The sequence below is a fragment of the Poecilia latipinna genome, unplaced genomic scaffold (genome assembly GCF_001443285.1).
Source record: "Poecilia latipinna isolate Pla-1442-1.1 unplaced genomic scaffold, P_latipinna-1.0 Scaffold1661, whole genome shotgun sequence".
Taxonomy (NCBI): domain Eukaryota; kingdom Metazoa; phylum Chordata; class Actinopteri; order Cyprinodontiformes; family Poeciliidae; genus Poecilia; species Poecilia latipinna.
In genome coordinates, this window is record NW_015114277.1 from 29,573 (window position 1) to 41,986 (window position 12,414).

At 40.5% G+C, this 12,414-nt stretch overlaps 1 protein-coding gene across 1 annotated transcript in view; it reads right to left on the reverse strand.

The window, feature by feature from the left end:
- The window catches only part of col18a1a (collagen type XVIII alpha 1 chain a), a 45,672-nt gene that overhangs the window by 2,487 nt on the left and 30,771 nt on the right, over positions 1-12,414 (reverse strand). The window contains exons 7-37 of the mRNA XM_015059829.1: positions 11,829-11,855; positions 10,813-11,010; positions 10,704-10,730; positions 10,568-10,630; positions 10,420-10,497; positions 10,296-10,346; positions 10,075-10,197; positions 9,808-9,870; positions 9,462-9,506; positions 9,221-9,352; positions 8,175-8,246; positions 7,925-7,951; positions 7,325-7,423; positions 6,544-6,579; positions 6,291-6,380; positions 6,065-6,100; positions 5,747-5,806; positions 5,587-5,664; positions 5,464-5,499; positions 5,330-5,383; positions 5,183-5,254; positions 4,376-4,450; positions 4,252-4,282; positions 3,998-4,051; positions 3,884-3,918; positions 3,662-3,793; positions 2,565-2,724; positions 1,523-1,587; positions 1,287-1,415; positions 1,155-1,187; positions 894-1,076 (exon numbers count right to left, since the gene is read on the reverse strand). Coding sequence (XP_014915315.1) covers positions 894-1,076; positions 1,155-1,187; positions 1,287-1,415; positions 1,523-1,587; positions 2,565-2,724; positions 3,662-3,793; positions 3,884-3,918; positions 3,998-4,051; positions 4,252-4,282; positions 4,376-4,450; positions 5,183-5,254; positions 5,330-5,383; positions 5,464-5,499; positions 5,587-5,664; positions 5,747-5,806; positions 6,065-6,100; positions 6,291-6,380; positions 6,544-6,579; positions 7,325-7,423; positions 7,925-7,951; positions 8,175-8,246; positions 9,221-9,352; positions 9,462-9,506; positions 9,808-9,870; positions 10,075-10,197; positions 10,296-10,346; positions 10,420-10,497; positions 10,568-10,630; positions 10,704-10,730; positions 10,813-11,010; positions 11,829-11,855 — 2,364 coding nt within the window. The remainder of the gene's footprint in view (positions 1-893; positions 1,077-1,154; positions 1,188-1,286; positions 1,416-1,522; positions 1,588-2,564; positions 2,725-3,661; positions 3,794-3,883; positions 3,919-3,997; positions 4,052-4,251; positions 4,283-4,375; positions 4,451-5,182; positions 5,255-5,329; positions 5,384-5,463; positions 5,500-5,586; positions 5,665-5,746; positions 5,807-6,064; positions 6,101-6,290; positions 6,381-6,543; positions 6,580-7,324; positions 7,424-7,924; positions 7,952-8,174; positions 8,247-9,220; positions 9,353-9,461; positions 9,507-9,807; positions 9,871-10,074; positions 10,198-10,295; positions 10,347-10,419; positions 10,498-10,567; positions 10,631-10,703; positions 10,731-10,812; positions 11,011-11,828; positions 11,856-12,414) is intronic.

Here is a 12,414-nt window from a genome sequence, read left to right on the forward strand (position 1 = left end):
AGCTTTTTATGTTAAGATGTTTTCTCGTATTGTAAATTTATGTGACAAGGTTTGACCAGAGCTGGTTGTCTAGTTAAATTTCTTGGAGAGTTTATATTTGTGATGGTAGGACAGATGAGGAATGTAGATGGTCTACTGGTTGCTATGGAGATGTGATGGTCTTTGCTGAGCATTGGAGACGTATTCACTTCTCTTACCATCTTCCTCGCAGGAAGACGAACCTGGATCTTCGCCTTGTTGGTCAGAGTTTATTATTTAAACTTTCTTTAAAGGGTGACTAAAATCAAAGTCAACTTTGCAGATAAAATGTATAAATTGGTCCCTAAGGTTGCTATCCTTACGTTTCTGTGCATATTTGTGTGACTTTGTTTAATTTTGCAATGTTGAGCTTAAAACTGTCTCAGTGCTGCCCTCTTTGGTTTAAACAGTGGCTACTGCAGTTGAATTTTCCTACTGGTTCCAATGGTACAGCCCTGCAGTATAAAAAAAAAGTGTCACTCAGACACACGCCCCCTTGTGGTGAATCAGGAGTTGGTACAGTGAACATGGAGAGCAAAAAAAGTCTCCAATAAGACAGAAAAAAGTCGACATTTCAGATAAAAATTTGCCAGAGGGTCTCGCTTAACCCTCTGCGATGTCCAAACTCTTGGCCACGCCCTTCAGTATCACTTGGCTCCGCCCACTTTGGTGGAATTTTTCCTAATTTGATCAATGGGCTTTGCTGTAGATGTTTAGATCAGTAGATTTTTTTGTAGCCATTTTCTAATTGACTGACATCAAAACAACTCTGAGTGCATTTAGTGGCAAGTTCTCTTATCTTTCCCATCTTAAAGAGTGGTTAAGAGAAAAATGGTGTCTGTTTTGTCATGTTTATACTGCAGTGTTGTACTCACTCCTGATTCTGATGAGTCAGCAGCTGGCGCCACGGGGGGGCTGGGCTGCCGCAGCGGGGGCTCAACGGGTCGGATAACCGTGCTGCTCTGGGAGTAATGACCCGCTCCGTTGTTGGAGGTCCGTTCTGGGGCGTGGGGGTACACCACCACCGGTGGGGGCTGCACTTCTGCCACCTCGTTGCCCTTTACATGAAAAACAAAGAGACTCAGAGATCAGAAACAGTCGGGAAACGTCAAACCGAGTTACTCTTCAAAACGCACCAGATCTCCAAAGAAGGTCCTGTAATCTCCGAGCTGAGGAGAAAAACTGCCGGTTAATACTTTTCATTAAACTCTTTGAACATTATAATGACACATATTCATGGAAATGAAGCTGGTGGTGTGAAGACGTACGAGGACTTGTCGAAGTCCGTCGCGCACTCTCAGATAGAGGTCTGCTTTGTCCAGGATGTAGATGAGACTTCCCTCCGGCTGCTGCCGGGCCGTCGCAATCATGATGTCATACGACCTCAACACCGTCACCTGGGGAAATAATAAACCATCTTTAGAGCATAAATAACTGTAAGAATAGGTGCATAGCACATTAGCTGACAGATATAAGGTCATTTAAAATACAGAGGTGCTCGTACCCCAGAGGAGAGGCCGGGGCTTCCAGGTGGGCCTGGCGGACCAGGAGGTCCAGGAACGCTGACAGCTTCAAGTCAAAACACAAACAGAAGTTAGTAAAAAGGTCTGAAATATTACAAATCTGTACAAAAACTCCCAACCAGTTCCTCCTGGTGTTTTGGCTCTAAAGCAGTTTGGTTTACAGAGGAAGGCTACAAGGAATTAAAGTCCAAATCATTATTCCTCCACTACCGTGCATGTTAGTGCTGATATGCTGTACCAGACATTGTTTTGAATTTTGGTGTCATCTGTTTGGACCCATCAGTTTTTAAAATAATACTTACATATTCAATTGCTTTTCATTTTTATTCGATGCTTTCACACCTGATAGTCTGGTAGACTGGGGACCAACATTTGTTAAATTTTTAGCTGCGGTGGTTCTCTGTCTCTCTGCGCCGAGTTAAACGAACCAAACCCTTTGAGCAACTTGTTCCCCTCCTGGCCTGTGGGGGCGCTGCACCAAGAACCACCGAAGGAAGCGATACAAAAACCTCTGAAAAAGACTCAACTTCCTTCCTTGCGAATGGGAAACAAAAATGTAATGTCAGATTTTTGTTTTCAGATTTATGTCTGTTTTGTGTTTGGCTTAAAACCACAAGCCATTTCTCCTGCTAGCACTTGGCTAATTAATTTTTTCGGGTTGTATTTACCCAGAATGCCCTGCTCTGTAGTCCATTTCCTGCTTTTGGAGCGGTCTCTGGTCCACTTGGCATTCACATATGTACTCAAACTGTGCCAAAGTTCACTTCTTCCACACCAATATCGCAGTTGGTGTCTTGGAAAAATAGCTTCAATCTTTTTCTTGCTTTCATTACAACACATTTAACAAGGGCTGCTGTTTAATGTCGCCAGGTTTTTAACTTCAACTATTTAATTTCTTCGTCCAGTTTGTCTCTTGTAACAAACCAGCTCAGGTGATCACATGGCCCAATATTGATGTCTCATGATGGAGGTCTGGTGTTTTTTACAGCCTGGCTAAAAACAGGCTCAGAAAAAACTACTTACGATAATTAGGTCTGTATGTTCCAGAAAATGAGGGATTCCCAGGAGGTCCTGGAGGACCAGGTGGTCCTGCTGGACCTGGACGGCCATCGTAGCCAACACCTGGTGGTCCAGAAGGTCCTGGTGGCCCAGGAGGCCCAGCTATAGACTCTCCCTTTGGACCCTAACAGGAAAGGGGAAACGGATAATGATTTTTCTTCAAAAGAGATTCTAGTTCTGAAACTAAAACCACTCAGAACAGTGGTAATTTGCTACGAGGGAATATGTTTTACTCGCTCACATGTTCCTCTTCAGGTTTTATCATTTCACTTAGCTGTTCTGCGTTATGCACAATTTATTGTCTGGTAAATCAGAATTTAAACTTATTCGCTTTCGTTCATTAATGATAAATGTTAATTATTCTTTCATTATGTTTAGGTTTGAGTTGGGCACTGCTAACTAAAAAGGCAGCTATGCTAACCCTAAATATTATTTCCACTAAGGGTAAAGTGTTATACCAGTACGGCATTTAAGAGAAGCTAATGAAATAAGAGCATGAATAAAAACATCTAGCTAGTTAATGAATTCTTAAGTTAATGACCAAAACTTCAACTCAGAACTTTGTTCAACTGAAAGTTTACAAAACTGCCAAGTAAGTTCGGACTTCAGATTTTATCCATACAAATTGATTTAGAAAAAGCTAAGTGTGCTAAGCATTTTCAAAATTAGCAAAATTGCTAAATGAAAAAGCAGATTAGTAAAAATGTGAGCACCACTGAGTAAACTTTGAGTCTTAAACTTTTTCAATATGAGAAGATTGTTTTTGAAATTTAAAAACGGACAGATGACTCTAACCAGCATCTGCAAACCTTTCCAACTTCCTGGAGCATCTAGCTGAAAACAAGCTAGCATTAGCAATAACTGCAGATTCAGTTTGTTTGTTTTAAATCAAGACTGAAAGGTCAGGTCCACATGGTTGACTTTAACATTAGCTTCACGTAATTACCATGTTGGTATTGCATTTAGTATTAGCATAGCTAATGTTTATCATTAGCACAGCTAATGTTTTAGCTAGCAGTGGCTGTTGAGCGTTGTAAGTGTGTGGCTCTCTCTGAACTCACTGGTAGGCCTGGGTTTCCTGGAGGTCCTGGTGGGCCCACTGGTGCTCCATAACGTGGGTCATAGTATCCACCACCTGGCTCTCCTTTCTCCCCCTTCACTCCTGGATCTCCCTGGTCTCCCTTCAGCTCATTCTGTCAAAGAACATTACGATCTTTTGTCAGTTTACTGCCATCCCAAAGTCCGAGAAAACTAAACTGAGGTGACAAGATGAGGCGGGTTACCTTAAATGTATAGATATCAAAGTTCGACGCAGTTCCTGTGAGGAAGACGAGGAGATACTTTAGTGATGAAGATACTCTGGAGAAAGACTACAGAGATGAATGTTTCAGGATTACCTGGGATCCCAGGAGATCCACGGTCGCCACGCTCTCCTTTTTCTCCTTTTACCACTGCAGCAGAAAAACAGCATTTAACAACAAATATAGCTCCGTGAAAACGATGTTTAACGTCTGATCGCCCACTTTTACCTCACCATTACTTTATAGGTTAGAAAGTAGTCTTAAAGTTCCCAGAAAATAACATTTAAAACCCTTGAAACATGCTTGTAAATTATTTAATCTATATTAAAATTGTTTTATGGCGCCCGTACCTTGGTAACCCCTTGAGTTTTCATCAAAGCGCTAAAGAATGAACAGAGGAACAGAATCAGTTTGGAGGTAGATGAGTTGCATTAACTTGGCATGGAAAACTAGACGTGGCTCTTTTGGGCTCACATTAAGGCGATCCAGAGAAATGGCTGGGCCTGGAGGTCCGGGTGGTCCTGGGGGTCCTGGTGGGCCGGCAACTCCCTGTAGGAAACGCACGACTTTATGGATTCAGAATGAAACGCTGTTTAGGTAACAGGAACAGTCTGCGTAACTCTGACAAAAACACGAAGACATGGCTGAACGTTCACATCCAACTTTTCCATCTCATGATGCTGTCGAGTAAAGCTCAATATGTTCCCAGTGGTCGGCGTATTACTGGCAGATTAATTTTCCTAGGCCATGTTTAGATGGTCAAACAACCTTTTACTAAAACATTATATTTCATTTTGTGGCAGGTAAACCAAGCCCAAAGCTGTTCTGAAAAAGAAAAACCCAGACAGACTCACACTGGAAACTATTATGCTTCCTTCACCAGGTTGGGATAGGTCTATGGGTGATGCATTACAATTTTCCACAAAATCATTCTTAGAAAATGAGATTTTAGTCTACTCAGTTCTGCCTGTTTAAAGCAATTCCACTAGGGTTGCTAGGTGACAGGGCGGAGCTTTGCTGGGGTTGCTAGGTNACGAGTTGGGATTGCTAGGTGAGGAACTTTGCCTGCTGAATTGTGACGTTGCATTCTGGAGGTTTTTTCAAATGGATCTTTTTTCAGACAGCAAAAAATATTAACTCAAAAAACAACTTTTTTCTTTTTTAGTGCTTGTAAGTGGCTGTTTTTAGAAACAGTTGAGACCCAAAAAATAAGTACAAAAAAGTGCAAAATGTGATTTTTGCATAATATTTATGCAGTACAGGAAAACAAATCCAACTTACCGGGTAGCCATAACCTGCACCCCCTCCTGGCTCTCCCTTTTCACCCTTGTATCCATTCACACCTGGACGACCCTGATGGATAAAAATCACTAATCATTTTTCATGCACTTTATAAAGCCTCAGAAACTTTGAAATAAATGTACTTACGGGTCTTCCTGGCATTCCTATTTCACCTTTCAGTCCAGGAGGCCCCTGAGGACCCTGCAACCAGACAAAATAATATAATAAAACATTGAATAAATAATTGCAGACACTTAAAAATCTTGAAAATGCAAACTTACAGAAGGTCCGATAGGTCCTGGCAGTCCTCTGTCTCCCTACAGAAACAAAGTGGAGATAATTAGCATAGCAAACGGGAACAAGAAGGAGCTAATGGGAATAAATGGACGGATGATGAGACTCACCTTGGTGCCTGTTAGGCCTCCCAGATACAAAGGATTTCCATCTGGTCCACTTATCAAGCCTGGCTCCCCTTTTTCACCCTGAACACACAAAACTGATGATGAAGATGATGGAAATGATTAGCAGCTTGATTACCAGTTGATGTAAATAACAGGAGTTCACCTTCAGGCCATAACCTGGTGAACCAGGGTCACCTCTGTCCCCCTTCGGTCCAGCAGGACCCTGGCAAGCGAATAAAAATATTCAAGTGAGAGATTAGAAATAAACAACCTCAATCATTACAATTAGCCATGCAGGTCAGCCTGGAAACTGTTGAGCAAATCATTGTATTGACCCTGAAAATATTTTTTTTCATTGTTTAGATGTGGTTAAATGTTCTGCAACTAAAGTCCAAGCATTAAAAATAGTATTTAATGCTATAAATAATGATAGTATAAATAATGAAGAACCAGGGAATCAAATAAGACACTGAAAGCTTACAGGAAATCCAGCTCTACCGGGTAAACCAGCCACTCCCTGAGAAGAACAAGAAACCAGTTAATGTTTCTTCTTAAACATTCGGGGAAAATGCAGAGACCTAATCAACTCATCCTGAAATTTACCAATGCAACATGATGGAAAAATACACAAACTGTCAGCTGAAGTTAAACATTTTACGATTTAGAGGCTGAAATGGGCTGAAGTTTGTAGTTTTATGTGAACTCACGTTGTCAGATGGCTGGTAGATTATTTGTCCTGGTGGTCCAGGTGGACCAGGTGGGCCTGGGAGTCCGGTTCCATCTCGACCAGCATCACCCTGTCAAAACAAATTAACCCACCAACGATGACTATTCCATCTGTTATCACATACAAAACTAAGCTAAATAAACCACAAAAGCAACATAAAACCGTTCTGTATTAATGGTAAAAATTTCACATATAGTACCTGGAATTTAGCTAAGATCAAATATGATATTTACCGTCTCTCCTTTGTCACCTCTGTCACCCTTTTGTCCCTGTCAAGATCAGGAGAAACAACATTTTACAGCTTTATAGATCAAAAAAAGCACTGCTCCTTTAAATGCCATGCCCTGATAATTGGGGTATGATATTTGATGCTGACATTATGTGGACCTAATTCCCTTCACAAGCATGTAAATATCTAAGGATATGTTTTAATTTGTTCCTGTTTGTTTCTTTTGTGAAATAAAATTGTTGGGGGGGAAAAGAGAGAACATGAGGAGAAGAAACATGACTGCTGTCTTCACCCACTTCAAAATAAGAGCATGAATATAAAAGTCTAACTAATTGAAGAATTCTTGATCATTGGCCAATGATCTTTATTCAACTGAAAGTTTACAAAACATCCAAGAATTTATCTGGGAAAATTAATTTAAGAGAAGCTAAGTGGGCTAAATGTTTTCAAAGTGAGCCAAAATGCTAATGTGCTAAACAGAAATGTAGCTGTTATTAGCAGATGAAGAATTATTTGCAGTCTATATTTGTCCATTAGCTGAAGCACTTTGACCTTAGAGATGCCTCAAGGTCACTTTCTTGGATTAAATTAGCTTGTTTTGTAATTTTTAAGCAGATGATCCACAGATTTAGAATTTAGTCTGTTATAAATTGATTAAAAACAGATCTAATTGTTGAGCTCTGCATCAGATAACATGATCCATGTATGCAAATCTCGATGATCAGCAGACTCTGATCGACCATCCTGTGCTGTACAGCTTTCACATTAAGTTCAGTTTTTCTCACCGGCGGTCCTGGGAAGCCATCCAGGCCTGGTAGTCCGTCTCTTCCTGCCAGACCCTGCTCACCCTTTGGACCTTGAATTCCTGGGAAACCGGGTTTACCCTGCAATGGTAGATTTACAGGGAAGGAAAGAAGAAAAAACATCTGAAACCTTTGAACCTTTTGATTGGCTGAGGAAAAAATTTGCCAAGTTTTGATAGGATGAGAGAAACTTTGAAAGTTTTTTCCAGTTGTTACCAACTTCAGAACATTAACTAGATTTGTTATAGTAGGACGAAAGTTGGGTTTTATTAAAGTGTAAACAAATGAGAACAAAATCCTATTAATGTAAATATTTTTAAGCTGCTCTTATTTTAGACCAACATTGTAAAATATGTTAAATTTACACAAAAAATTTGAATTTGTCTGCTTTGGTCTCTATCTGCCAAAAATATTTCACATTTTCCAGACTTTTCAACATTTTTTCCAATTTTTCTTTGCCAATTTTAAAAACTTGGAGATTATCATTTAACATTTTCATGTTTAACCTGAAAACTGACAAACTATGGCAGAAGGCCACCCTTTGGCTCTTCTTTTAACCTTTCATTGTAGCTTGTTACTTACTGGGTGTCCAGGTAAACCAGGAGGTCCCTGAAAATACAACATGTACTTTGGTTATTTAAAAGTATTCACAGCCAAAGTAAGTAATTAACAGTTGCGCTTTGATATTCCTTTTCATTTAATTAAATTAAGCTTATTTTAACATTTTTAATAAACATTTCTACCCTAACAGATCAAAGATGCATTTAGGGCTGATTTAGTTTAAACGTAATTCAATCCATATTTTATTAGACTTCTGGAGTAATTAAGGTACCTGTATCCCTTCTGGTCCTCTGACACCAGGAAGTCCATTAGTGAAAATCCCACTGGAGTCCTCCATGTCATCCTGAAGAACAAGAGAAACGGCTTTAGGGCAAAGTAACACATTCATTATGAAGTGTGTTTATCTGCTCGTATTGCTGCTAGTTAGCCCAATTATGTTGTTGCATCAGGAATCGGGCGTTTCCAATGTACCACTCTTGCTTCTGTTTCCCTATCAGTGTTAAAACAAAAGCTGTGCAGCTTGATTAAGAAAAGTATGCTATACTTTTGGTTTTCGCTGGACTTTTGTTGCGAAATTGAGAAATTTCAGCCCAGCTTCCTGTTTGATGGCTCACAGAAAATTGACTGAATCTGAACTGAACTGGCATAACTCATAACTTCAGTGGTTTATGCTGTACTCACAATTTTCTGCACCTCAGCATTGAAGATTTTTGATAGTGTAGACCTTTTTATAGGCAGGGCTATTACAGAAAAGGCGGGAATTACCGTAGCGACCAGTGACTATGCATTTTAATCATGGACTTGTTTCTCATACCATAACCCTCCTTCCCCCATAAGTTTGTTTGCCAGTGCTGGGCACAGCTAGTTAGAACAGCTAGCTCTACTAATGGTAAATCTATACACCAACAAGGTATTTTGCGGAAGCTAATGCTAAGCGTTAACTTCAATTCAAACTAGTTCAGCCCTTGGAAAGACTACAACCCTTGAGCAGCAATTTCTTTTCGACCTTATAGTTTACGTGTTCTATGTTCTCCTTAGACATTGTTTATATTTTTTCTCTGTTTTTGATTTTGTTCCTGAATGTTTCTTATTTGAAATAAAATTAGGAAGAACATCAACAGAAGTAAAGTTTAGAATTTATCAGAAAAAAATAATTTAGGGGAGGCTAACTGTGCCAAACATTTTCAAGGTTAGCTAAAGCGCTAAAAAATAGACCTGCTACATCAGCGAATTAGTGGAAGTCTGTCCACCACGGCATACTACTTTGTTAGCAAGCATGTCTGCTTGTTAATTTCTTTGCATGTTAATTGAACTCACAAATCCAACCCGATGACCTGGTCCTGGAGGCCCAGGAGGTCCAGGAGGACCAACTGGTCCCATGGGTCCTGGCAGGCCAGCCAGTCCAGGCTCTCCTGCAGGTCCCGGTAAACCAGGTTCTCCTAGAGATCCCTGTGGAGGAGAAACATGGGTCTCAAAAACTCACTTTTTTCACTTTTCTTGGTAATTTTGCAATAAACCTTTCACCTTTAAGTTAAAATTAAAAATAGTGATGTCACACCTTTTGTCCGATTGCTCCTGGGAGTCCAAGATCGCCTGAATCCCCCTAAGGATGTAACAAAGGAAAAAAAACATTTTTATTCACAGCAAAATTAAAAATTGAATCTGCTAATCCACCTTGTTTGCTTTTTCCACTTTTCTTAATTTTTTTTGTTGTATTGTTAGAAGGATGTTGGAGTAGGAGTAGTCTATTATAATCAGTGGAAGAGATGGTTTGACAGATATCACGTGTTTTAATTCAAACTTTTAACTAAAAATCTATTTTCTACAGGCGGAATCAATGTTTGCTGCATATTAGATGGTGTTAGCATATAAATGATAAATCATATGTTCCAGTAAATCGGTACCTTTTCGCCCCTGGGGCCAGGAGCTCCTGGAAGACCATCAGCACCAGGTAAACCAGGCAGACCCTAAAGCGCAAAAGATTTGGTTGTTGGAACTTGATTTTGGTTAAATCATTCTATCATCAGCATAAGCAGGCAGTTTGTTAGCATGCAAACAAGAGAATGCAGATGAGTGAAATCCTGTTTTCAGTCGGAAACCCTGCATCCACTCATCTGGATGCTCCTAGTTTCCTGCAGTGGTTTCCGATTGGAGTGGACTGTTCCACTTACAGGTTGGCCAGGTGCTCCATTTTTTCCCGGAGGCCCAAAAGCTCCAGAGTTCACGGACGTGCTTGATGAGGGAAGACCGGGAGGACCCGGGGGACCGGGGGGACCTGGGGGACCTGGAAGTCCCTGCATCAACAATTATAAAGATTAACAATATTTCCACCTCCAATAGATTCTGGTGTGACTGACGAGGACCAGAGAAGGCCGTTTCTGTTTGTTCTCACCCGGACGGAGACCAAATCGGGGAATCCAGAGGCCTCCATGTCCTCGAATGTCTGAAAGATTTGTTTTAGAATCAGCTGCAGAAAGCAGAAGGAAGTTTTTACCTCAGAGCAGGATGTGACTCACAGATCTGTATCCTGTACCCGGTGGTCCTGGAGGCCCTGGGGGGCCCCTGGGGCCGGGCTGGCCCTCTCCACGGTCGCCCTGTATGAACCCGCCTCGTTAGGACTTAAACTGAAACCCTTCAACAATCTGCAAACTGGGTTTATCTAACCTTCTCTCCTTTAGTTCCAGCGTCACCCGGAGTTCCTGGAAACCCTGAAGGTCCCTGAGGCCCCTATTTAAAAGACAAATATGATCTTCGGTCCCTGAAACGTTTTATTTTGGAAGAAAAAGCAGAAACTACATACAGTTTTTCCATCTTCACCGGGATCACCCTGCGGGAACAAAACAAAGAACACCTGAGTGACTTTCAGCGTCTCCAGAGAAGTCACACGTCTTTCCTTCAGATCCACTCACTGGTTCTCCATCTTCTCCTGGTGGCCCCTGAGGACCTGCAGGTCCAGGCGGTCCGCGCGGCCCAGGAACCTTTGAAACAACCGACCCGTCTCGGTCAACTGAATACTGAGTTGCGGCTCCTGGAGATCCAGGGGGCCCAGGTGGTCCTGGAGGGCCTGGTTCACCCTTTGAACCCGGATATCCAAAACCTGCACTGCCCTGGAACAAAGGAAGGGTCCACATCATGACACTTCTAATACTTCTCATATAGAAATCAATAGATTAAACGAATGTTTAAAGAATGCCTCACCAAATTTAATATAAGAGCAGCTAATATCGACAACATGCTTGATTTTAGTCAATAAGGCAAAAACATTTGAGTCTCCAGTTTCGTCAGCAGATTAACTGGTTAAGTTGCGAGCTACTGGCCAGATAGGTGAGCTGATGGCTAGGAGATGTGAATTTGTAGCTTATTGTTGGAAAATACATAATTTTCAGGTCGCTGACTAAACATTTGCAAATCAGCAAAATAAATAATTAGCCAAGAGTTGAAAAACAAATTGAACTAAAAAAATTTACAAAAACAGCCATCTTAGTCATATTCAGTGCCAGAGGAGTTTTAGGGTTTTTATTTTTATAATTAAAAAGGTAGCTTTAGCATATGAGAGACCGGGAAACGGTAAAGAACATGAAAAAGTGAACTGAAAATAATAAACATTAATCAAAATTAACACAAAAACGACAATAAAAAAGAAAAGACTGTCTGGATATATTGGTCAGATTTCTCATTTAAGCCTCTCGGCGCTCAGGCTTGTACCAAACCGATTACTGTTACACCCTCTTAAAAACAGGTTTATAATATCTCATGTCAGGAAACTCAGAACTGTTTGTCTCTCTTCATATCAGATCAAAAACAAGAAGATTTCCTCTCTGAACGGATCTGTTCATCCTCTGACAAGTCGACGACGACGACTTTTTAATCTCTTTTGTTGCTTCATATTTTTAAATTAATTGGTAATCTGACAGCTGTAACTTACCTTTGCTCCTTTTTCACCTGGTTCTCCCTGGAAATAAAACAAAAAAACAGTGATATAAATTATAATCCAGTTTAAGAGTACAGTACAAATCGCTGTAAATGGGAAAATAAAAATACGCTGAGTAACTTTAGTAAAACTTCCTGTTTTTGTTGAGCAAATGGCAGGAAAATTCACCCAAATTTGAAGTTTTCCTTTTTTTTCCTCAAAATATCTTAGTAAAATTAGAATAAGCTGCTGGGTTGGTGGTGTTGACTCGAGGGCTTCTAGCTCCCTCTAGTGTTGATTTGGTGTAACTCAACTACAAACTGCTTTGGAAGACTTTTACTGATGATGTAAAAGCTAAAATGTAAATACAAATTGGAATATTGAATCAAATGAAATATTTTCTAAATATTAAATCACTTTAGTTGCTGTTTAGGTATTGTTTATCGTGTCTTCCAATAACACATAATTACCAAGTGATATTTTCAAATTTCCTGTCCACTTTTAAACATTTTTTAAAGACGGTGGGCTGCTGGGTGACTGGCTCCTGCCACCGGGCTTAGCGTGTTTTCCTTGGGAAACCCCGAGGAAAGATTCGGCTGCT